This window comes from Bipolaris maydis (assembly GCF_028858645.1).
Source record: "Bipolaris maydis strain C4 unplaced genomic scaffold PSV08scaffold_18, whole genome shotgun sequence".
Lineage (NCBI taxonomy): Eukaryota > Fungi > Ascomycota > Dothideomycetes > Pleosporales > Pleosporaceae > Bipolaris > Bipolaris maydis.
The window spans coordinates 650,369-670,399 of NW_027093874.1; the positions used below are offsets into that span (position 1 = coordinate 650,369).

The 20,031-nt window shown below is 50.4% G+C and overlaps 7 protein-coding genes across 7 annotated transcripts; 5 read left to right on the forward strand and 2 right to left on the reverse strand.

The window, feature by feature from the left end:
- Positions 1 to 272: 272 nt before the first annotated feature.
- Positions 273 to 2,228, forward strand: PSV08DRAFT_406027 (ankyrin repeat-containing domain protein; the record flags this gene model as incomplete). The annotated part of the gene is made up of 2 exons (XM_066093730.1): positions 273 to 337; positions 385 to 2,228. The coding sequence occupies 2 exons, from the start codon at positions 273 to 275 to the stop codon at positions 2,081 to 2,083; spliced, it is 1,764 nt and encodes a 587-aa protein (XP_065947980.1). The 3' UTR covers positions 2,084 to 2,228.
- Positions 2,229 to 2,878: 650 nt separating this feature from the next.
- PSV08DRAFT_212241 (uncharacterized protein) lies at positions 2,879 to 6,300 on the reverse strand (the record flags this gene model as incomplete). Its single annotated transcript, XM_014220526.1, has 1 exon — positions 2,879 to 6,300. The coding sequence occupies one exon, from the start codon at positions 6,298 to 6,300 to the stop codon at positions 2,989 to 2,991; it is 3,312 nt and encodes a 1,103-aa protein (XP_014076001.1). The 3' UTR covers positions 2,879 to 2,988.
- A 534-nt stretch (positions 6,301 to 6,834) lies between these two features.
- On the forward strand, positions 6,835 to 11,913 carry PSV08DRAFT_413146 (signal recognition protein). The gene is made up of 8 exons (XM_014220529.2): positions 6,835 to 7,037; positions 7,085 to 7,662; positions 7,711 to 8,797; positions 8,842 to 8,950; positions 9,936 to 10,252; positions 10,409 to 10,484; positions 10,630 to 10,818; positions 10,874 to 11,913. The coding sequence occupies exons 1-8, from the start codon at positions 6,847 to 6,849 to the stop codon at positions 11,465 to 11,467; spliced, it is 3,141 nt and encodes a 1,046-aa protein (XP_014076004.2). The 5' UTR covers positions 6,835 to 6,846; the 3' UTR covers positions 11,468 to 11,913.
- Positions 11,914 to 12,802: 889 nt separating this feature from the next.
- On the forward strand, positions 12,803 to 13,570 carry PSV08DRAFT_342546 (ATP synthase subunit C-domain-containing protein). Its single transcript, XM_014220530.2, has 2 exons — positions 12,803 to 12,933; positions 13,021 to 13,570. The coding sequence occupies exons 1-2, from the start codon at positions 12,870 to 12,872 to the stop codon at positions 13,356 to 13,358; spliced, it is 402 nt and encodes a 133-aa protein (XP_014076005.1). The 5' UTR covers positions 12,803 to 12,869; the 3' UTR covers positions 13,359 to 13,570.
- Positions 13,571 to 15,048: 1,478 nt separating this feature from the next.
- PSV08DRAFT_252643 (uncharacterized protein) lies at positions 15,049 to 15,833 on the forward strand (the record flags this gene model as incomplete). The annotated part of the gene is made up of 2 exons (XM_014220531.2): positions 15,049 to 15,109; positions 15,163 to 15,833. The coding sequence occupies 2 exons, from the start codon at positions 15,049 to 15,051 to the stop codon at positions 15,831 to 15,833; spliced, it is 732 nt and encodes a 243-aa protein (XP_014076006.2).
- A 1,004-nt stretch (positions 15,834 to 16,837) lies between these two features.
- PSV08DRAFT_366731 (uncharacterized protein) lies at positions 16,838 to 17,904 on the forward strand (the record flags this gene model as incomplete). Its single annotated transcript, XM_066093113.1, has 4 exons — positions 16,838 to 16,984; positions 17,032 to 17,320; positions 17,389 to 17,784; positions 17,858 to 17,904. Exons 1-4 carry the CDS (start codon positions 16,883 to 16,885, stop codon positions 17,902 to 17,904), a joined length of 834 nt encoding a protein of 277 aa, XP_065947981.1. The 5' UTR covers positions 16,838 to 16,882.
- On the reverse strand, positions 17,904 to 18,935 carry PSV08DRAFT_232973 (uncharacterized protein; the record flags this gene model as incomplete). The annotated part of the gene is made up of 3 exons (XM_014220533.1): positions 17,904 to 18,369; positions 18,418 to 18,577; positions 18,629 to 18,935. The coding sequence occupies 3 exons, from the start codon at positions 18,933 to 18,935 to the stop codon at positions 17,964 to 17,966; spliced, it is 873 nt and encodes a 290-aa protein (XP_014076008.1). The 3' UTR covers positions 17,904 to 17,963.
- Positions 18,936 to 20,031: the final 1,096 nt, after the last annotated feature.

Here is a 20,031-nt window from a genome sequence, read left to right on the forward strand (position 1 = left end):
TGGGGGGTTAAAGAGACGGCTGATAGGGGAGAGGGAACGAAAAAAAAGAGCAGAAAGAGAACAGTTTAGTTGAGTAGATATGGACACCATTTCCAAGTATTCCACTATGAAACTAGTGGCGTCCAATCCTAAGGCAAGTTGCGTGCCCTTCGCCCCGCCTTAGTGCTCCCTGTCAGCTATTCAAGGAAAGGCTGAACCTGATGATATCCATGTGTCTGTCAATATTACAAAAGCATATCCATCGTTCACAACTTACGTCCCGAAACACTGCCATGGATTCCGAGGTCTTCAAATGCGATATCTGTTCCAAACTGAGTGGCAGTTTGGGAAACTTCAAGTATGTTATTTCTTTAATTTCTACGTCTAAACGCTGAGAAACCAAAGCCGGCACCAGAAAACACACGAGAAGCCTTTTCGGTGCGAAGCGTGTCCAAGCGGATTTGCTCTTCGTTCAGATCTTGACAGACATGTTAGAGCCCGCCATCGTGTTGGCAATGACCAATATCGTTGCCATGTCAGCCAATGCCGGTTTAAATCGAATCGAAAAGACCACCTCAAGAGGCATACAAGGAAATACCATTCTGGTGCTCTACTACCTGTCGAGAAACCGTGCACTCCCTCCACGATAGAGGCTGTGGTTGTGGTTTCAGCGTCGCAAACTGACGAGATATCACCAACTAATGATCTTTCAAATGGGATCTATAGTGTTTCTCTTTTCACGCGAGCTGCAGCCTCTGGGGATATTCCCGCTTTGGAGCTACTTATGAACTGCGGATACACCACGGATACAAGAGCAGACGACCAATCAACTGCACTACATTGCGCTGCCAGAAGCGGTCAAGCGAGGACGGTTCAATACTTGCTCGAAAGAGGGGCTAGTTGCGAAGCATGGAACGATAAATATCGGACACCATTGCATGAGGCTATTTTGAGCAGCGATTCTGATACAGTGAAAGTCTTAATCCAGCACAAATCGGAAGACTATCGCACATACTTAAGTTCTCACCCACTTCGGTGTGTTGCGAAGACTAGGAACATCGAGATAATGGAGTTGTATCTGGAAAATCAAGGAACGGAAATCAAGGCTGCCAATGCGAATTTGATGTTTCGCTATGCATTACAGGCGAACAACGATACGCTGGTGGCAGCTCTGCTAGTACGTCCTGATATCGATGTTAACCGCAAGGATTACAACGGACGTGCACCCCTACACTATGCAGCTCAAAGGAGCAATGCAAAGACCATGAGTCTTATGCTTGCCTCTGATCGGATTGACACCAGTTCAACAGCGGAGTGGAGAATGTTGACGATAATCCACATTGCTGCCCGGTATGGAAACATCGAAGTTGTAAAGCAATTACTAAGGAAAGATGACAAAGCTGTTTCCTTTCGAGACAGGGAAGGAAAAACACCTCTATACTACGCAGCATTCAAAAGACACTGGGAAGTAGTCCACTTACTCCTCCAACATGCTTCTTGCGTGAACCATTGTGATCCAACGAGCAAGCCACCGGAGAATGGGGAATTCGTTAAGAAGGATACTGTCTCCGCACTTCTCAATCACTCAGATTTTGGTGATCCAAATCTAGTTGGACCGGCATTTTCAGATGGTCCTCTCCTTCACTGCGCTGCGAGAAGTGGAGACGATGAAGCTGTGACAGTCTTATTGGCACATGAAAATACCGATGTCAATCAAACAGATGGTTTTTGCGAGAGCCCATTGATGGCAGCGGCAGAACATGGCCACATCGAAGTAGTAAGGCTACTACTCCAACACCCAAAGATCGATGTCGATATCAAGGATCGTAGCCATTTGACACCACTGCGAATTGCCAGGCTCAATTCACACCAAGAAATAGTAGATCTTCTGTTATCCTACGGCGCCATAGACGACGAAGAAGCCAACTTGTCAACAACCACTATGGAGACCAGCGGCACTCCGATGACTCAAGATACTACTCATACGCACGATATGGATTTACAGGAGTTGGATACTGATCCTGACTTTGATGTGGAAGGTTTCATTGAAGGAATGCCAGATTGGAAGGGATTTTCAGAGGGGGAGGATGAAATGATCGAATAAATCTTTGCATCAGGCAGAACGCCTTCACACATCTACCACGCTCCTTCCTATCTCTCCACAGTCATGTAACTAGAGAAATCACGCTTCGTGTCCGCTCGCTTCGTCATGTTCACATAGCTCTGAAATGCGCAATTATTCTATATCTACACAAGAAAACACCGGACTCCATATACATTTTCCAACCCTTACCACTGCACCTTCCCCGGAACCCATCCAAAAACTCATCTACATGACCAACGTAAACCCAACCCAAAGCACAGCGCAAACAACCCAGTCTTACAAACCACCAACCTACACTCTGTCACGCATGCACGCACCTTCTCTCATCCATTCATCGCCCCCGGCGCTGCCCAGCCTCAAAGGGGCACGCATGCCGCCCTCCAAGCCGCCAAGCGGTGCCCTTTCTCGCTTACTACCCCCGTAGTTCCAGCTGCATTGGACACCGGCCAAGCGTACCCTTTTTACGTCACGAGGTTTGTTGAAGCGGGGCATGTCGCGTAGGGTGGTTGCAATTAACGTACGTAGTGGCTAGGTAGGCTTGGTTTTCGATTTATCGGTGAGATCAGTGTGTTGCGGCTCTGCCATGAGGCTGGAGAGAAGGGGTTACGTTTTTTGGGCTAGCTTGGGGGCTGGGAAGTTTGTGCGTGAAGAGAGAGTGTTGATACATGGGACGGTTTGTTTGAGGCGGATGTAAACTTGTGGAAAGAGAATATGAAGACAGTGGCTTTTGTTGAAGTGAAGAAGCGATAGGAAGAACATGTCATCACAACTACAGAAAATGAACAAGCCTTTTTTGAATGGAGAAGTTGTTCATATATTTCATAAGTGTTATATACAACGTAAGTGAAAGCACATAACATCCTAACCTCGCCATGCCATGATGCAAACACGACAGTAGACACAGTCTACAGCATATTGTCAAAGTACCTCTCCTGCAAACGATCATACGTCCTAGGCATTGTCTCGATAGCCCTAATCGTCATCGGCGCACGCTGCTCCAGAATCTCTCGCAGCCAGGCCCGTGCCTCAATATCATATCCAATACCATTACTCTCATCGCGTCTCGTTTGGCCATATGCCTTTGCGAGCAAGACTAGCGTCTTGTACCGGGGCAACACGGTGTTCTTCTTGAGGTCGTGGGAGCGGATTTCCATCCACTGGTAGCCTTGAAGGTTCTTACGTTGGTAGCCGGGATAGAGGTCACGCCAGCCGGGGAAACGAGGCATGAGGAATTCTTCACAGATGGCAAAGGCATCGGCAAGTTGGTTGCGAAGAGTGAGTTGCTGGACGAACTCGTTCCAGGTAAAGCCATCGACTGTGAAGCCGTTGACAAGGAGGTCGATGATGGTACGTTGTGCTTCTTGTATAGTGTTGCTGTCGGTCTGTGCCATTAGGCTACGAAGAAAGATACGAGCCGGGTTGACAAGTATTTGGCGACGATTGTTGGCAATGTGAGACTCTTGGTAACGCCGATGGACTGAAGGGTCGAGTAGAGAGCCATTCTCTGGAGCTACGACCGGTTGCTGTGCAGCTTGGCTAAATGTCTTGGTGAGTTTGCTTGCTGAAGAGCGAGCCAACTTCCAAAGCTTGGCTAATTCTTCATGGTTGCCTGCTTTAAGATGTGTTTCCATCATTGCCGTGATTAGTGTAAGAGGTTGAGCATAGCCCTCGTGACTTGGGGCTGATTGCTGGGCCCGCTCAAAAAGCTTCTTGCAAATCTTGTAGGCTGAGCGAGCGTTGTATAGCCCAATCATTAGACCAAAATATGACTGCGGAATAGCGCCATAGTTGCGGGAATTGATTAATCGCTCGTGTGTAGGCTGCCGATGAGCAATCTCCTCACTCATGCTCGAGGCAAGCATTTCCTCAAGAGCTTCTTCCACCACAAGCAGCCGGTAGTTTGGATGTCTGGCACCCCTCTTTTCCAGCTTTTGAAGTTCAGCTGCACCCAGCGCACGTATTGAGGCTGCGCGGGAGCTCTCAGTTTGAGGAACCTTGCGCTGCATCATTCTATCATAAGCCCCAATCGCCTGTTCGACCTGACCTTCTCTCAAGAATCCAGTGATAACAATTGCGTAATGAAGTGCATGGACTTGCATCTCTTGTTCCGGCATTGTAACCCTCAAAATCTTGTAAGCCGCGTTTGTCTGCTTCACTTCTATCAGTGCTCGCATCAAGCTACCATATGTCCAGCTGTCCAGAGGAATGTTGTTGTCGACCATCTGCTTATAGCGCTGTCTGCTCCCTGGAAGGTCACGGTTGAGGGCGTACTGCTGGATCAATAAATTCCAGGTGTGGGTGAGAGGATGGCCATAAAGGGTTCCTGCATTCCAGCTCGCGAGCATGCCTCCAGCAATGGCATCAGCTCCTTCCGGATCACCTGCATTCAAGAACGCCTGTACGTAGCCTGATCTTGCGCGCACGTCTGAGTCGAGTTGCACTCCCATTTGTTTTGCGCGTGAGAACAATGTCTCGAAAGCCTCGATATCGCCTCTGTCCGCGCAAAAGTCGAGTAGAGGCCCAAATGTTTTCACATCGGGTACAAAGCCGCAGTTGATGCAATTGTTGAAGCATTCCAGAGCGCCATCAAGATCGTCTGCACGAACATACGCAAGCAGCAAAATGTTCCAACATGTGATATCCGGGATCATGTTGTACTCAGTATGTATGCGATTGAACTGTTTTATCGTCCCTTCGACATCTGCCCTTCGAGCATAAACATATGGAAGCGCCGACAGAACGTCCAGTTTAATTTCATCATTGTAGTTTCTCTGAAGCTCGTCAATGTATTCATGGACCTTTTCTGCATTTCCAGCGATAGCGTATGCTTGGATTAGGTGTTTGAGCAACCCCGGCTGTAGTGGCTGTTCAGGGTAAAATGTGCGCAGATCTTGGATATGATCCTCAACACGCTGCCACCCGCCCATCAAGCTGTGTTGGCGGATCAGATTTCTGATCAAGTTTTGCGAAGGTCTTAGTTCAGAAGCAGCGTTGGGAGTATCAACATACTGATTTCGATACCTTCTGTACAACTCCAGCCAAATCTTCCTCCGGTTGGTATATTTTTGATACCGAGGCAACTCAACCATTTGTTTGATAGCATACTCATAGCAGGCCGAGGTGGGGAGATTCAGTGAATGAAGATCGTCAAACAACTTGATGAAGAAGTCCCAAATGAAATCTTCGTCTGGGTTTCTCGTGTTCAGAACCCGGTCCATTACGTGAGGAACGAAAGTCATGACAATGCAAGCCAAGTCTCTTTCCAGCTCTGGAGATGCTGTAAGTTCATGGTGGAATTCCCGCACATGCCTGAAGAAAGATTGAAGATGCTCTAGTAGTTCCGGCAATTCAGCTACGCCACGCCAGATTTCTGGAAGCGTTGCTCCGTCAAGAATCGCCGGATAAAGAGGTTTTCCACGCACCCGCAGGGTTCGTCGTCGGAACATTCTGAAAACACGAAAGGTGAGATCCCATTGCTCGTCGGACACTGTTCGCCGAAGAATAACATCTATGCCGACACGTATCATGTTGAAATCCATAGAGGGGTCGATGTCCTCGAGTGACTTGATGGCTGGGCCAATCATTCTTAGCGCGATGTACGCTGCTATTGCCGCTCGGTAAGAAGACGGCTTGCGAGCGGCTGGTGGAAGCTCGGAAAACACCTGGAGCACACGGCCAGGCAATGCTGGCTCACTATCTTGCACAAGATATTCTAGGAGACTGCGACGTAATTCATCTTGCGTCGCTGCTTGGTCTTCGGGAATCAGACTGTATAACTGCCATGCCAGTTCCTGTTTTCCAGGCTCCGGCAAGCGTAACAGTGCCTTTAGCTCCGTGACAGCATCGAATCGTCTGACTAGTCTTTGTGCCTCAGTACGGGCTTGTTCTATCACATCCACGCTTCTATTTCCTCCATCAGGCAGTGTTTGTTGTCGGAGTGTAGCAAAATGGCGGATCGCCTGCAGGGACCGTTGTTTGGTATCTGTGGTTTTGTGTCTTTTTAAGGAGAGTTTCCTGAGTAGATAAAGCGTCTTCTCCGGATACAGAAAGTCGAGGACTACATAATCGCTGATTTTGGCGTTCGAGGTGAGTGGGTCTTTTGCGACTCCGTTGTCAACATCACCGTTTGTGTGTTTGATGGGTGACGAAGATGCGGCCTCCGAAACTTGCAGGTTGAGACCGCCTGCACCGTGGTACCAGATACCGGAATGCAGCATGCGCCGATTGCGTAGACATGGCTTCGGAGCGCGGAATAACTGGCGTCCGCCGGATTCGATGCATGTCGAAGCACGCTCGAGCATCACCCAGGCGTGTGGGAGTGCAGATGACGCCAGCACGAATTACCGAGAAACTTGGAGGATGTTATAAACTGGTCCGGTCAGATTTCTCAGTGCGGGGGCGAATGGTATGGAGTGTCGGAGTTTGCTCACATATGTGCATGCCTCCGATAACTGAGTGACAGCGGTAACAAAACAAATTTCGCGAGAACCAGGCAGCAGCAGTAATGGACAGAAGAGCACGCTGAGGAGGTGCAAGAGATTATGGTACAGGCACAGGCATAGGCACAAACAAAGGGAAAGGCAGACTGTGCGCGTGGCAATGGCGGGCCCAATGTCTATGATAGTATGTCGAAAAGTTTACGGGCGCGCTATGATCTGATGTTCCGATTGGCTTGGCAAGGCTGAGGGACAGCTCGCCAATTGATGCCCCTCCACATCAGCCGCATCCCCACCACTACATCGTCTCTCCCCAACGACGCCGCCATGGACATCACCAAGTTTGTCACCGCCTACCGCGAGTCGGCTTTTCTCATCGGCGACTACAACACCTACCGCGACCAATTGGCCCGACGCCTCCGCATCGTGAACAAGAAGCTTGGGCGGGCGACACCCAAGAATGCCAAATATGCTGCAAAAGCCCCGGTGACCACTGAGGAGATCCAGAACAACAGCGAGTATGGCACACCCAAACAATTGCCCGGCTGCGCGCTGACCGACTCAGGGCTCTTCATCTTCTCCTGCTAAACTCCGAGCGCGCATGGGCACAAGCAATGGCCATGAAGGCCTCGCACTCGGAAGACAATGCCGACAAGAACATCACCGGCTCTACCCGCAAGCATATTATCTCACGTCTGCACAAGGCCGTCGTATACGCGAACCAGGTCGTCCAACTCGTCTCGGACACCAGCGCAAGCGGGGCGTCGGACACAGATGTGCTAGAAGCGAGGGCGTATGCATATGTCATGGTTGGAGCACAGGAGTTTGAAAAGCAAGCCGAGGGAACCAAAAGCAAAAATGCATCGCCGGATCGTTGGGCCCTGTGTCTCAAAAACTACTCCGCAGCGCGAGTCATCTACAGCGCCCTGTTCAAGGCTACGAAGAAGGATCTGTTCAAGGAGGTGTTAGCAGGAACGACTGATCCAAGCATTCGTTATGCTGCCTACCAGAGTCGCATTCCGCGTACTGTAGGTGTTCCCTCCGTTGCGATCAAGTACTTTCCCAAGGACGATGCAAATCTGGTAGAGGCCGTGCAGAAGCTAGACTCTGCGGCTTTGGAGGAGGAGAAGGCAGCTGCGTCTCGTAAGTCCGGGGAAACCCCACTTCCGGAGCTCGCTAATAGAAAGGCAGACTCGCAGATAACTTGGCGCGGTCGAGCAGCGAATGTTGTCGACGCTGCTATCGGGCAGGCATTGGCATCTGTCGATACAGCCTCTTCTGCCCTGGACGAAACCGCTGCTTCGTCCACATCACCCAAAGACCGAGCGAACGCATACGACGACATTCTTATCGCGAGCCAAGACGCCGTCGACGCAACCCGGAGAGCAATCGAAGAGCTTGAAAAGGAAGGTGTGGATGAGGGCGATTCACGTATGCAAGATCTCCGGGTAACCAACCTTGCCGTCAACTATGACCTTATATCCTGGAGAGTGGGGCGTAACAGGGTGTTGATCGGCAAAGACGATGGCCTTACTTTCCCAGCTAACCCTCCTCAAAAACCCCGGCGGCAACGTAAAGATGGTAAGGAATGGGCAGAGCGCGAAGAGCCCACTGGCCGCAAACTGGCACGGTTACGCGAACGAACTGCTTTGTACGACGCCATACTGCAGAGTATCGATTCAATCAAGGACCTCCGCGGTGCTGCGCGCGACACTGATTTTATTGCTGAGCTTGACGGGCAGCGTGCGTACTTCCAGGCGTTGAAGTGTGTCAACTTGTCTCACTCATACGCGTTCCTGTCGACGCCCAAACAAGCATTGGCGCTCTGCAGCCGAGCCCTGGGCCTCGCAAGCCAAGCGGCATCTGCCCCGCGCTCTGAATCCCCTTCGACAACCAAAGCACCGAAATTGCAAGTGAGCGAGGAGCAAGCTCAAACTCTGAAGAAGGCGCTGGGAAACCTTAACTCGCACTACCGCGGGGTAGTAGCGCTGTCACAGTTGTCTGCGAATTCTGAGACAGCGTCCAAGCCTGGACTAGCAAATGCGGCACCTGTTGTGGAGAGGCTCAATGAGTACCCCTCCTCGGGCTCGGTGGACCTGAAGAATCTAGTTACATGGCCTCCGAAGCTGAAGCCTGTGCCTGTCAAGCCGCTGTTCCTGGACGTGGCATGGAACTACATCGAGTACCCCGGACGCGTACCACCAGCGCAGCAAGCAGAGGCGCAAAAAGCACCGGTGGAAGAGAAGAAGGAGGAAAAGGCGCCAGCCAAGAAGGGGTGGTTCTCATTTGGTAGATAGTCAACAGTCAGCATGCAGAAAGCAGGGGCACATCCATGAAGATCGCCGTTCCTGGCCTGAACTCAGTTGCGCATGCAGACGCCGTGATCAGCCCCCGCGTAATGGAAAAGACGATAGCAGAGGGCCGTGGGAGCGTATCCGCGCATGGTGATGCGCCTGAGACACGCTGTTACTCCAGATTGAGCGACGGGCTCGTCGCGCGAGAGCAGCCTCTATTATCGCGTCAGCCACAGATTGGAGATGGGCCGGGTCTGATTGGCCTAGCGCGCGGCTCGTGCGCCGACAGATTGCCGTTGCGGGGATAGCGTCCTTTGAGCCTCAGGGGCATGCGCATAAGCGCCACCCTACCGTGAACGACCACCACGCGCCTTGTCGGCACAGCGATTTGGCTTGGGCGACAGCTGCTGTGCTAGACCCTGCAGAACATGGCCCAGCGAGAGCCGTTGGCCGAGGCTGACGAGCTGAGCCTGTGGGCGGTGCCACCTTTTGCTTGTGACAACGGCCGAGCAACTGGGGTACATGGAGTAGATGCTACTTACTAGATCCTAAGCTGCATTGCATGTCCGACCTCGAGAGACGAGCCGTGTACAACAAAGCCAAAACGAGCCAGGTCCAAAAGAGGCTGGAGGGGCGCTTCGGGGCAGCAGCCTCAGAGGTCATGCAGGTGGTTAGATTACTTAGTTAAATTAGGATGGGTGGATATCGATAGCAACCCCTTGCATCGATACGGGCTATGGCCCCTTATCCGCAGACGCGCAGACAAAGTATCGTGTACCTTGCAGCTCAATTCTGGTCGTGCTCATTCTTCTTAACCCACACAGCGCCCTCTCTTCTACACCTTCTCCCTCCCGACCTTTTTCCAGCTGCCGCTTGTGCGCCCGTCACTCTTTACCGTCGCTCTCTTAATTAATACCAACCACACACAGTCTTTTCCGCTTCTAGTCCTTTCTTGCTCGCGTTTTCTTTGGGGCCCATATCTCCAAAGCCTGCTCGCTCGGTATACAAGGGATTCCTCCATCCATACGTTTCAGACCTTGTCGAGGAGCGCCACGCGTTTCTCGATCTTAATACTTCACCACGGCTTCCGCACTGGCTACCGCTATTCTTCCTCGGCCCCAGGTCGACGATTCTTTTCGCAGACCATCGATCCTGCAGGTTTTTGACCTGCCCGCCTTCAAGACGTCGCCCCCAAGTCTCGACGACAGGCTGCCGTCCATCGGCCACGATATCTCTCGACCCTCGTCAAGCTCTACTGTGGCTTCCCCTCCGCACCAGCAGCAGCACAACAGTGGCAGCAATGTCTCGATTCAGCTGCCCTCCCTGGCCACACTAGCCTCCGCCGCATCCAATTGCCCCACTGCAAACCCAACCAGTAATGATAATAATGATAATACGAGGAACAACACGCCCGAGAAGAAGATGCCATCCCCACCAAGGTACGTTGCACACCCCAGGCCAACATGGCGCCAGCAGCAGGGCTCTGCGTCGGCGGTAGCTGCGGCCCGCCGTACCTTGGGAACTGGCTTATCGCAAAAGCCTTGGCGAAGTGCCGCACCTCAACTTTTCCTGCGCCTCGCTAACATGGAGTCCAGCAAACCCTCTAATGGCCTCAGCATGACTTATGCAACCTCTGCGCCCGCGACTGCCGGTGGACAGGCAGGCTCTCCGGTACGTCCTGCACCCTCTATTGTTGGTGTTGTTGCGAGGGCGTGTCCCGCTCTATCGCGCTCCAAATTTGTCTCTTATCTAATCGATAGCCACCACGCATCCATGATGCTGGAGCTTCCACTGTTCATATGCTGACCTTTCCCAGCCCGTCTGCCAGAATTGCTCCACGAGCACCACGCCCTTGTGGCGCCGCGATGAGACAGGCGCCGTCCTCTGCAATGCCTGCGGTCTCTTCTTGAAGCTGCACGGTCGGCCACGTCCCATCTCCCTCAAGACTGATGTCATCAAGAGCCGCAACCGCGTCAAGACGGGTGGACTAGGCGGACGCAAGAGGGTATGCACCATCCCGTCGCCCTGTTCTTTGCCATACACGTACTAACAGTCTGCAGACAAGCGACCAAGGCGGTCTTCCCGCGGCGCACCCCGATGCAGATGGCCAGCTCGCGCTCGCCCAGCACCGTCGTGCGTCTGGAAAGATGTCTTCGGGCCTGTCTGACCGTTCGCAGTCCCCCATCTCACGCACTGGCACTCCAAACTTCAACCATCCCTCCAACATTGCGCCCCAGCACATGTTTGAGCAGGCTCTACACGGCGACTTTCATTCACCCTCGCTTCCTGGCTTCGGCCTCCGGGCTCCTTCACCTGCTACATCATCAGTCAACGGTTCCCATCTCGAGGCCCCTCTACCGTACGAGACACTTGCTGCGCAAAACACTGCGCTTAAGACTCGTGTTTCCGAAATGGAGCTCATCAATGACCTGTTCCGTAACCGCGTCAGCGAGCTTGAGCAAAGCGAGCAGTCCGCGCGGCAGACGGAATCTACACTGAGGAAAGAGCTTGAGGAGGTTAAGCAACGAGAGGCTGACTTGAAGAGGCGGCTCGAGGAGATTGAGAATGAAAGCCCTAGGCACAAGCGGATGAAGATGAGTGAATTCGTGGACGAGAGCCGCGCGGGTACGCCTATCAGTGCCATGGTAGACTAGGCTCGAAAATCTTGCGATGAGGCGTTTCCTTTTATCTAACGACTGTTCCATGCATGCGGGGAAATGTTCGGTGGTGTTGGGTTGAGGTAGTACTCGTCCCTTGCCAGCTTGCACCCTACGAGAGTAAAGTGCCGACGCTTGCTCTACCTGGTCTGCAAGACCGTGTAATGTCCGAATACTACTTCTTGTCGCCAATGCTCACGGTGGTGGTTGTATTGTAATCTTTTTTTCTCTGTTGATACCAAGTGTTGATGAGGGTGTGCCGTACGAATGTACGGCTGAAATGGCTGCATGGGTTAGAAGCTTGGAAAAGCGGGGAATGCAGGGAAGCGAAGGGTAAGGCATGTGGTTCTCAAAAGTCTTGCTATCGGGTTAACTTAGTTACCATTAATGGGATACGAAACAACTTCAAGCTAGCATGAGCTCATTTGCATGTACGTATTGATATTAGGTTGGTGCTTCTACAGTAGCCATGATGTGAGGACTTTTGGATCTTGATAATACAGTCCTTGGCAGGCTAAAGGACTTGCTTTAGCAGTACCAGTTGGAGCATAGGTTTTGTCTTAAAGGTGCATCGATTTTTGTGCAAGCATTGGTTTGTACTGGTAGGTAGTACTCGGCTGTATGGTTTAACATTGGCTGTCCGTTACAGGTGATGAAATAACCAAGGCTTGCCTGTCATCGCCTCAGATAATTGTCAAGAGCATGTAAACTTCAAGACATTAGCAGATTAGACATGTGTCTGACTCGTATGTAGTGCTAGTTGAACAAACGGTTGTGAGAAAGGCTTTGCCCGAATGGTGTAGCAGCAATGTAATCTCTCGGAAATATTTTGCAATAGTAGTCGTGCAAGGTAGAGTAACCCGTTTCCCTTCGTTCACGTTGAAAGCCATTGTGGTGCTTGGATGCGATAAAATCCAAGAAAAATGATATAAACAGATCACACTCAACATTTGTCACTAGATTGACTGTATCAATTGGTGCTGTATCTCCACTGCGATACTTCCCGATGGCTGTGTGTCGTGGTGTTGATGGAGCCGGTTGGATTGTTTAATGGGACGCTGTCCCTCCAAGTGTCATTCGTAATGCGCATCACCAGCAAAGGCACAATGCGGACATTTGCGGACCCTAGACTATCTCAAGACATACCTCAATGTCTGCCTATTTCCTGAATCCAATTTCAACTCTTCCATCGCCCAAGATGGCACGCAGGTGATGGGTGTTCGGGAGTAAACGGGCAGCGCTAACCCGAAGTGAGCTCCCGCACGGACGCTTGGCAGCTAATCAACCCTTCAGCGAGTTTTTGCATCCACCTCCTCCATCCTCCTCCCACCACTCCGCATCCATTGAAGGACCAATTCATCTCCAACTCATCTCCACTCCGACCGTCAACACCATCACCATGGTTGCCATTGCTCGCTCTTTCGGCGCCGCTCGTGTGGCCGCCCGCGGCTTCTCCAACGCTGGTATGTGTCGCGCCTGCCGCAGGTGCTCAAGCCATTGGTTTTGAGCTCTGCAAGCTCATCAAGCAGCCATTGACCATCATCTCGCAGCCCGCCAGCCCCAGCAGAGCACTCTGGTTGCTGCCCGCAGCGCCTTCCGCAACAACGCCGCCCGCAACGTCATCCAGAAGCGTGGCATCGTCGCCGAGTCCACCGCTGCCGCCATGGTCGCTGCCGCTAAGATCCAGGGTGCCGGTCTCGCTACCATCGGTCTTGCCGGTGCTGGTGTTGGTATCGGAACGGTTTTCGGTGGCCTCATCCAGGGTGTCGCCCGCAACCCTTCCCTCAGGGGTCAACTCTTCCAGTACGCCGTTCTGGGTTTCGCTTTCGCTGAGGCCACTGGTCTCTTCGCGCTCATGATGTCTTTCTTGCTCCTCTACGTTGCATAGATGGGTGCATTGATTGCATCGACTGCCGGACATATTGGGGTCAACGGTATGGGGGTGCCGCAAGGTGGAAAAGTTTTCTTGCGGATGGGTGTGTGCATAGGGACGACTACTACCTCTTTTCCTACTCTAGTGGCCGGTCAGATTGTGTAAAACATGTACTTTAGAGAGCAATCTGAAGAGCAAGCTACCACTCTGGCTCGCTTTCCTTGTCTACGCATGCGTGCGGAAGCTCTAGCTACGGTAATGAGACGTGCGGATGAATCATGTTAAGCTCAATGAACCCAATTGGATATGCAAAGTTAACGACTAAGCTGCTCGACGCCCGTGCCCCGTTCCGTGATGAGCTGTGCCGACTTGAGCTCTCCGATGCTGGAACCTGATGATGCCAAGCCTTTTTACCCAATCTCCGCCTTGTGTGTGACGACGCCGAACCACGCTTCCCCAGCTCGCTTGGCTGGCTGCAGTGTTGGTATTTTGTTCTTTGCTCCTTGTTCTTTGCCTCGTCCCTAGCTTCATGTCTGGCCGGGCCCCCGAAAAGATCAATTGCATTTCTCGAACCCCGCGATAGCTTCCGTGCGGCCCGCACTAGTAACACGTCCAACGGCTTGCAGTTTGCCCTCGAGCACGCCCTCACGTCGACACCACCATACCTGCGCTCATGGCAGGTGTAATTATCTGCCAACCATGTTCCTTGCATGTCATTTTTCCGCTTAGTTATGCCCAATGACAGCTTGGCGAAAGTTTGCGCTGTCGAAGGCTTGGTAATCGTCGCATTCAATCCCTTGTCGATGCTAACTCATAGTCCTGGACATCTTTGTCGACCAGAGGTATGATTACATGTGCAATACTTCCTTAGACTATACTAATGTGTTATAAGATGTTACTTTGACGACTCAATGCGTATGGTGCGATATCTTTACCAACGTCAACCCAGCGCTACCCGAAGCTGTGCGCCATCCCGAATGATGTCAAACCTGCGAACACTCACAACAACAACAACAACAACCCACACACACACACCAATATACCAATGCACCAATATATAACAATACGTATAAGGGAAATCAATTACATCAGGAAGCACGATCCATGTTGCAACGATCAGAGAACTGGAATGTTGTGACTCTTCATGCGCCGGTCGCACGCAGCATCACGCAGCATTGCGGCAGGTCATGTTAGAGATATGTCCGTCATTCAACACGCCGTGCAAACTCGGTGTGGTCAATGAATGATGCAGGTCCATGTAGAGAGGTCGAAGTTGCCATGTTTCAGATCTGCGTTTGAGCGGATGGTGAAGCTTCTCCCGAAACAAGCAACACGACTACATACTCCCAAAACGAGGTATCAGAAACCAAACAAACCCAGCATTCCTTGTATCTAACGGAACAATCCATGCAACCGATCTTCTGAACCGGTACGAAAACATTCGGATTGTCCCAATACCGTGAAACCAAGGTGGATTTCGAGACAAGCTTCAACTTACCATTCCACACAGCTTAGTCGTCGTTGTTTCGCTCGTACAATCACTTGAGGTTGTCGTATTTAGGTTAACATAGCCGCCTTGTGCTCGATTCAATATACTTCATCTCCTCAGTCCTCTCATCCTTTAACCTTTGTGCCGGCCACTCTACTTATTTGTATATATTTCTTGTTTCACTCTTCAATAGCTTGATTTTGTTCAGTAGCAATCATGCGTTACACAGCCTTCCTCACCGTCGCTGCATTCTCCAGCATTGTCCTGGCTTCGTCAGGTCAGCTTCGTAACTAGATATAGGAAGAGAACAACACATCTAACGTGGAGCAGTCAAGCGTGACCCTCAGGATGATGTTGCTTCCATCCTCGCTGCTCTCGCAGCCAACAACCCTGACGATGCGGCTGCCGCCCAGCAAGCCGTTAATGGCGCACAGAAGCGTGCCCCCCAGGATGATATCAACAGCATTCTTGCCGCTCTCGCAGCCAACAACCCTGACGATGCGGCTGCCGCCCAGCAAGCCGTTAATGGCGCACAGAAGCGTGCCCCCCAGGATGATATCAACAGCATTCTTGCCGCTCTCGCAGCCAACAACCCTGACGATGCGGCTGCTGCCCAGCAAGCCGTTAATGGCGCACAGAAGCGTGCCCCCCAGGATGATATCAACAGCATTCTTGCCGCTCTCGCAGCCAACAACCCGGATGACGCTGCTGCTGCCCAGCAACTCGCCTCTTCTCCGATGCACAAGCGCGAGCCTTATGTCGTTCCTAACTCAAAAGCTGTAGAGCCTCTTTTGGGCAAGCGCCAGGACGACATTAACAGTATCCTTGCCGCCCTTGCGGCCAACAACCCCGACGATGCAGCTGCTGCCCAGCAAGCCGTTAATGGCGCACAGAAGCGTGCCCCCCAGAATGATATTGCCTCGATCCTTGCGGCTTTGGCACAGAACAACCCCGATGACGCAAAGGCGGCGCAGTCGCTTGCCAAGCGATGGATTGCGTAAATTCTCTAATGTTTAATGTATTGTGCTAAGGGGGGGTGTTAAAACCTTCCGATTGTGCAGCGCAGATCAGATGGGATGGAACCTGAGATGGGATGAACCTGGGATAGGACTTGTACATAGTTGGATAGTTTTTGTATATTGGAGAGAAAATTATTTTAGGCAATCTTTCTTTGTCAGTGCTTTGCTGAGGGATGTCTTTGTCTGCTGTCGAGTCTTACGTGTCATGGTGGCGGATACCTCTACACATGATGCTTTTACTCATGTATATGTGTGAAAAGGTTTTTCTGTCTGAATATGCCTTGTGACTTTTCCTTACCCCTGACATTAAATACTGTAGTAATATCGGTGTAGAATGCTCTACATGGTAGCAGTTATCCCGTCGTGTGTGCAGGGAAAGAGTGAGTCGCCCTCTTAAACGGCTTAGAGAGCGTATCAGAATAGCATAACTGGCTGCAATCTGGAAGTATATTGCTACAGGCAGAGAACCTAATCTTTTTGAGTTTTGAGACATTGGTTTTACATGCAGCAACATTATCTACCAAATCCAGTTATATCAATATCCCGAAACGCCTCTTACCAAGGACTTCCAACTCAGCCCCATCTCTTACCCCGCATCATCCTCAAATCAACCCACGTCAAGCCAGCCTGCGTGCTCCATTCAACCATTACCACGCATCTATGCCGCGCCCACACCTGGCTTGCTTGTACCATGCAGGATATTTACCATGCATTTTTGGGAATCTCCAGTTTCTCCATCGACACGATGGCCGAGTGGTCTAAGGCGGTAGATTTAAGTCTTGCTCAGACCTCTACTACAGAAATGTGCGTGGGTTCCCAAAGTCTCGGTACAAAGTTAGGTGAAACATTCACCTACCGTGCACGCGCCAAGACAGCCACAGCCACAGCCACAGTAACGCGACAGCCACGCCAATCTTGTTTGGGGAAAGCTAAGTTTGCTTTAGAAGGTAATCATTCTCCCACTTCCTTACGTTCATGTATACTCTACTAAATAACTGGATTCTGCTATACACATACACTAAGTCTAAAGAATGGACGTAGAGCTCTTCGATTACCTCAAAGGAGAGGAAGATGTAGGTGAGATCATGGCCAGACTCAAACGGCACATCAACGAAGGCAAAGAACTACCATGGGTGAGCAGCTTCTATTCTTGTTTAATAATGTCTAATATAAGATATAGTTTCAAGATGTGATCCCAGGACTTATTCCAGGTATCGAAGATAGCGAGCCATGGTTAAGCCTCGCACGGAAGTTGCTATGGGCAGATGCCCAGTATACCGAGCATGACGAGAAGATCGAGCGTATGGAGAGGCTACAGCAACCAGACCCAAGCCCACTTATAGTGGACCGCTATAACCTTAGAGAACATTGGCGGGTTTGTGTCGAAGCCTTGCGACCAATGCCAATCAGAATGTTGGAAGCGGCGAATAAGATCTACCGTGTGGTAGCTGGGCAAGAGTGCCTATCTGGTGGGTACTTCCACACAGGGTCTTTTCTTTTGCAGTATAAATGTAGCGCATGTTCTAACTATACATAGAAGGCCAGAATGCAGCTAGACTTACAGGCGAGACTGACGACAAGCACTTTGCTTTCGTCACTATTGCAGTGACTGTGCAAGACAAGGTCGTCAGCCCTATCATTACTGATATCGAGCAGCGGCAGAAGAGCCTTGACGAACGTATCCAACGTACACAACACCAGATACGCGATCTGGTTGAGAGAGTTGGACACGTCGTGATTGAAGACAACGAAGACATGCATGAAGACGACAATACGTATAGGGACGACGAAACTACCGACGAAGATGATGAAACCGCTGACGAAGACGACGAAGACGCTGATAATAAACAAGCCGTGCAACAACAACTAGACCGTCTGAATGCAGAGAAACAGGAAGACCAAGCGCTGCTCAATGCTCTCAAGAAATTTCGAGGTATGCTTCGTATATGTGTGAACTTGACTTCATCTTGCTTATAACTATTATAGATATACTTATAGATGAGAAGGAGATAGAGGATCGCCGCAAGGATTTGAAAAGGAGTGTAGTCGTTGAGGAGTGTGACGAACTTATGTCCAGGAAGCCTGCAAAGCGGAGGTTGCAGGTGTCTAGAGCTAATCATCCACCAGCTTCTTGATCATTGGCGGGACCTTCTCTGATCCGGCTACCTTGTCGCTCACTTTCCTCCAAAACGTCGTCGTATGCTGCTTGCTAGATCTTCTCCGGTCATAGATAGCTTTGAGAGCCTGCAGCCTAAGAGTATGCCACGACTCGCGGGAACGTGAGTCTAGGAAATACATGCGCAGTACTCCGTACAACTTCCCACTTGTCATGCACTGTCCTCTGTGCGCATTGGTCTTGTACCCTTGTAGAAGGAAAAGTTCTCCAGGATGAACTTTTCCGTGTTCAGAAAGACAGTTTTCGGCCCACGTAAGCTTTCCAATATCCTGTGCAGTGATTGTGTTGTGAAGAAAATCCATAGTTCCTTTCCGAGTATAAGGAATCCACATTGCTCGTGAGCTGTGTGTTTAGTTAGCGGTCACTAATGTAGAAAGTTCGGCCTCATACCTATGGCGAATCGTACTCTCCCAAACAGTACACCTCTTTGCGCGAAATCCTGGACTAGCTGATTTCCAATCTTCCATCTCCTTCGCGGACCACGCTCCAAATGCCATGTATAGATCTCCTTTGGCTGAAGAGAGTGGTATATGGCTCCAACAAAACTTAACTATTAGGTATATTAGCATGAGCACTGAAAAAAAGATTATGCAAATCTTACATGGCTGGTTTTGAGATGCTGCGTAGTTGTTGAGTGCTACCGCAATCAGTGCAATAGCTGGAATTGTCCTGATATTATTTTTACTCTTGACGCACTTTTGCAGCTCTTCGTGTCCGTCGAAAAGTGAGAGTGGAGACTCCAAGTCCCGAAGCCTTTGAACTAAGTCGTTCCATTGGATGTTAGAACTTGCACTGAACATATCCACTACGGCATCTTTGTACAATAGAAGGATTTGCCGTTCAGGGTCGATACTGTTATTCCAATCATGCCAGTGCTGGTCTGCAACAGACCCCTTTCCGCGCTTCATAGTTAATCTAACTTTACCTTTGAATTCAACAAGGTCAAGTTGTGAGCAGATGAAGAGTCATGTTATAAGGTAGGCCATGAGCCTACAATAAGACTGAACAAACCATAAGAATATTCTAGGCTTGTTAGACGCAAAGACTTTGCTGCATATCCTGCGCCGTAACCACGATATCTTAGTTTGTGTGTTAATGAAGTGAATGGCTGGTAAGAACAAGCTGTACCCAATTGGGTCTGCTGATATATGAATGTGTTGGTTGTCTACATACGACTGTTGCATGTCCGTGTGGTGGAAGCCACAATCTTCAGTTCGCCGATTTGCTCATCACACTGGCGATTGTAATTTGTAGGTCCCACGACGAAAATCATGTCGTTTCGCGCATGTGTCCTGCTATAAACTTCTATGTAAGAACTAATCTTGAGGAAGTACTAATTGTGATGCGCGGGTTAAGATAACAGTGCGCGCAGCTACTCGCGCGGTCCAGTGTACCGAAAAATAAGCACAAGACAACAAGCTTGTCTTGTTGTCATGGTAGGTGGATATGTATACTCTGAATTGGCGCGAAACGTGCGCTAATCGCTCTGTACTTAACATAGCGATTAAGGGCTTAGCCTATTACAAAAAATATAATGATAATAATATTATAATTTTGACATATTTATAGTCTTTCCCGACACAATGGCCGAGTGGTCTAAGGCGGTAGATTTAAGTGTTACTTAGATCTCTACTACAGTAATGTGCGTGGGTTCAAATCCCACTTGTGTCAATATTGATTTTTTGCATCATCGCAGAGTTTTTTTTACGTTACAGGGCAAATAGAATACACCCAACCGGTAAAAGCCAAGAGGAGCATCAAGTAAGGACAACCAAGCTCGTGCATAGGGTGTGGAGACACGGCGTCTGCAGGTATCAAACGATTCACTCCATTATGTTTCACCGCTTACAGCTATAACTGCGATAGGGTTTCACCGTTCGGGCTTCCATATCGTATGCAGTGTGCCTTCCTGCGCCATAGCAACTCCCGATAATCTCGCGGCAGCTCATGCAAGCCCTTGCAAGTCCATGCATTATTCGTACCAACACGGGAACTTTTAAGCAA

What these genes read in the sequence shown, in the direction of transcription:
- PSV08DRAFT_413146 (XM_014220529.2), top strand. Translation starts at nt 6,847, where the DNA reads ATGGACATCACCAAGTTTGTCACCGCCTACCGCGAGTCGGCTTTTCTC. An exon ending in GAGATCCAGAACAACAGCGA is followed by an intron (nt 7,038 to 7,084) that starts GTATGGCACACC and finishes TGACCGACTCAG; the next exon opens with GGCTCTTCATCTTCTCCTGC. An exon ending in GACTAGGCGGACGCAAGAGG is followed by an intron (nt 10,819 to 10,873) that starts GTATGCACCATC and finishes AACAGTCTGCAG; the next exon opens with ACAAGCGACCAAGGCGGTCT.
- PSV08DRAFT_342546 (XM_014220530.2), top strand. Translation starts at nt 12,870, where the DNA reads ATGGTTGCCATTGCTCGCTCTTTCGGCGCCGCTCGTGTGGCCGCCCGC. An exon ending in CCGCGGCTTCTCCAACGCTG is followed by an intron (nt 12,934 to 13,020) that starts GTATGTGTCGCG and finishes ATCATCTCGCAG; the next exon opens with CCCGCCAGCCCCAGCAGAGC.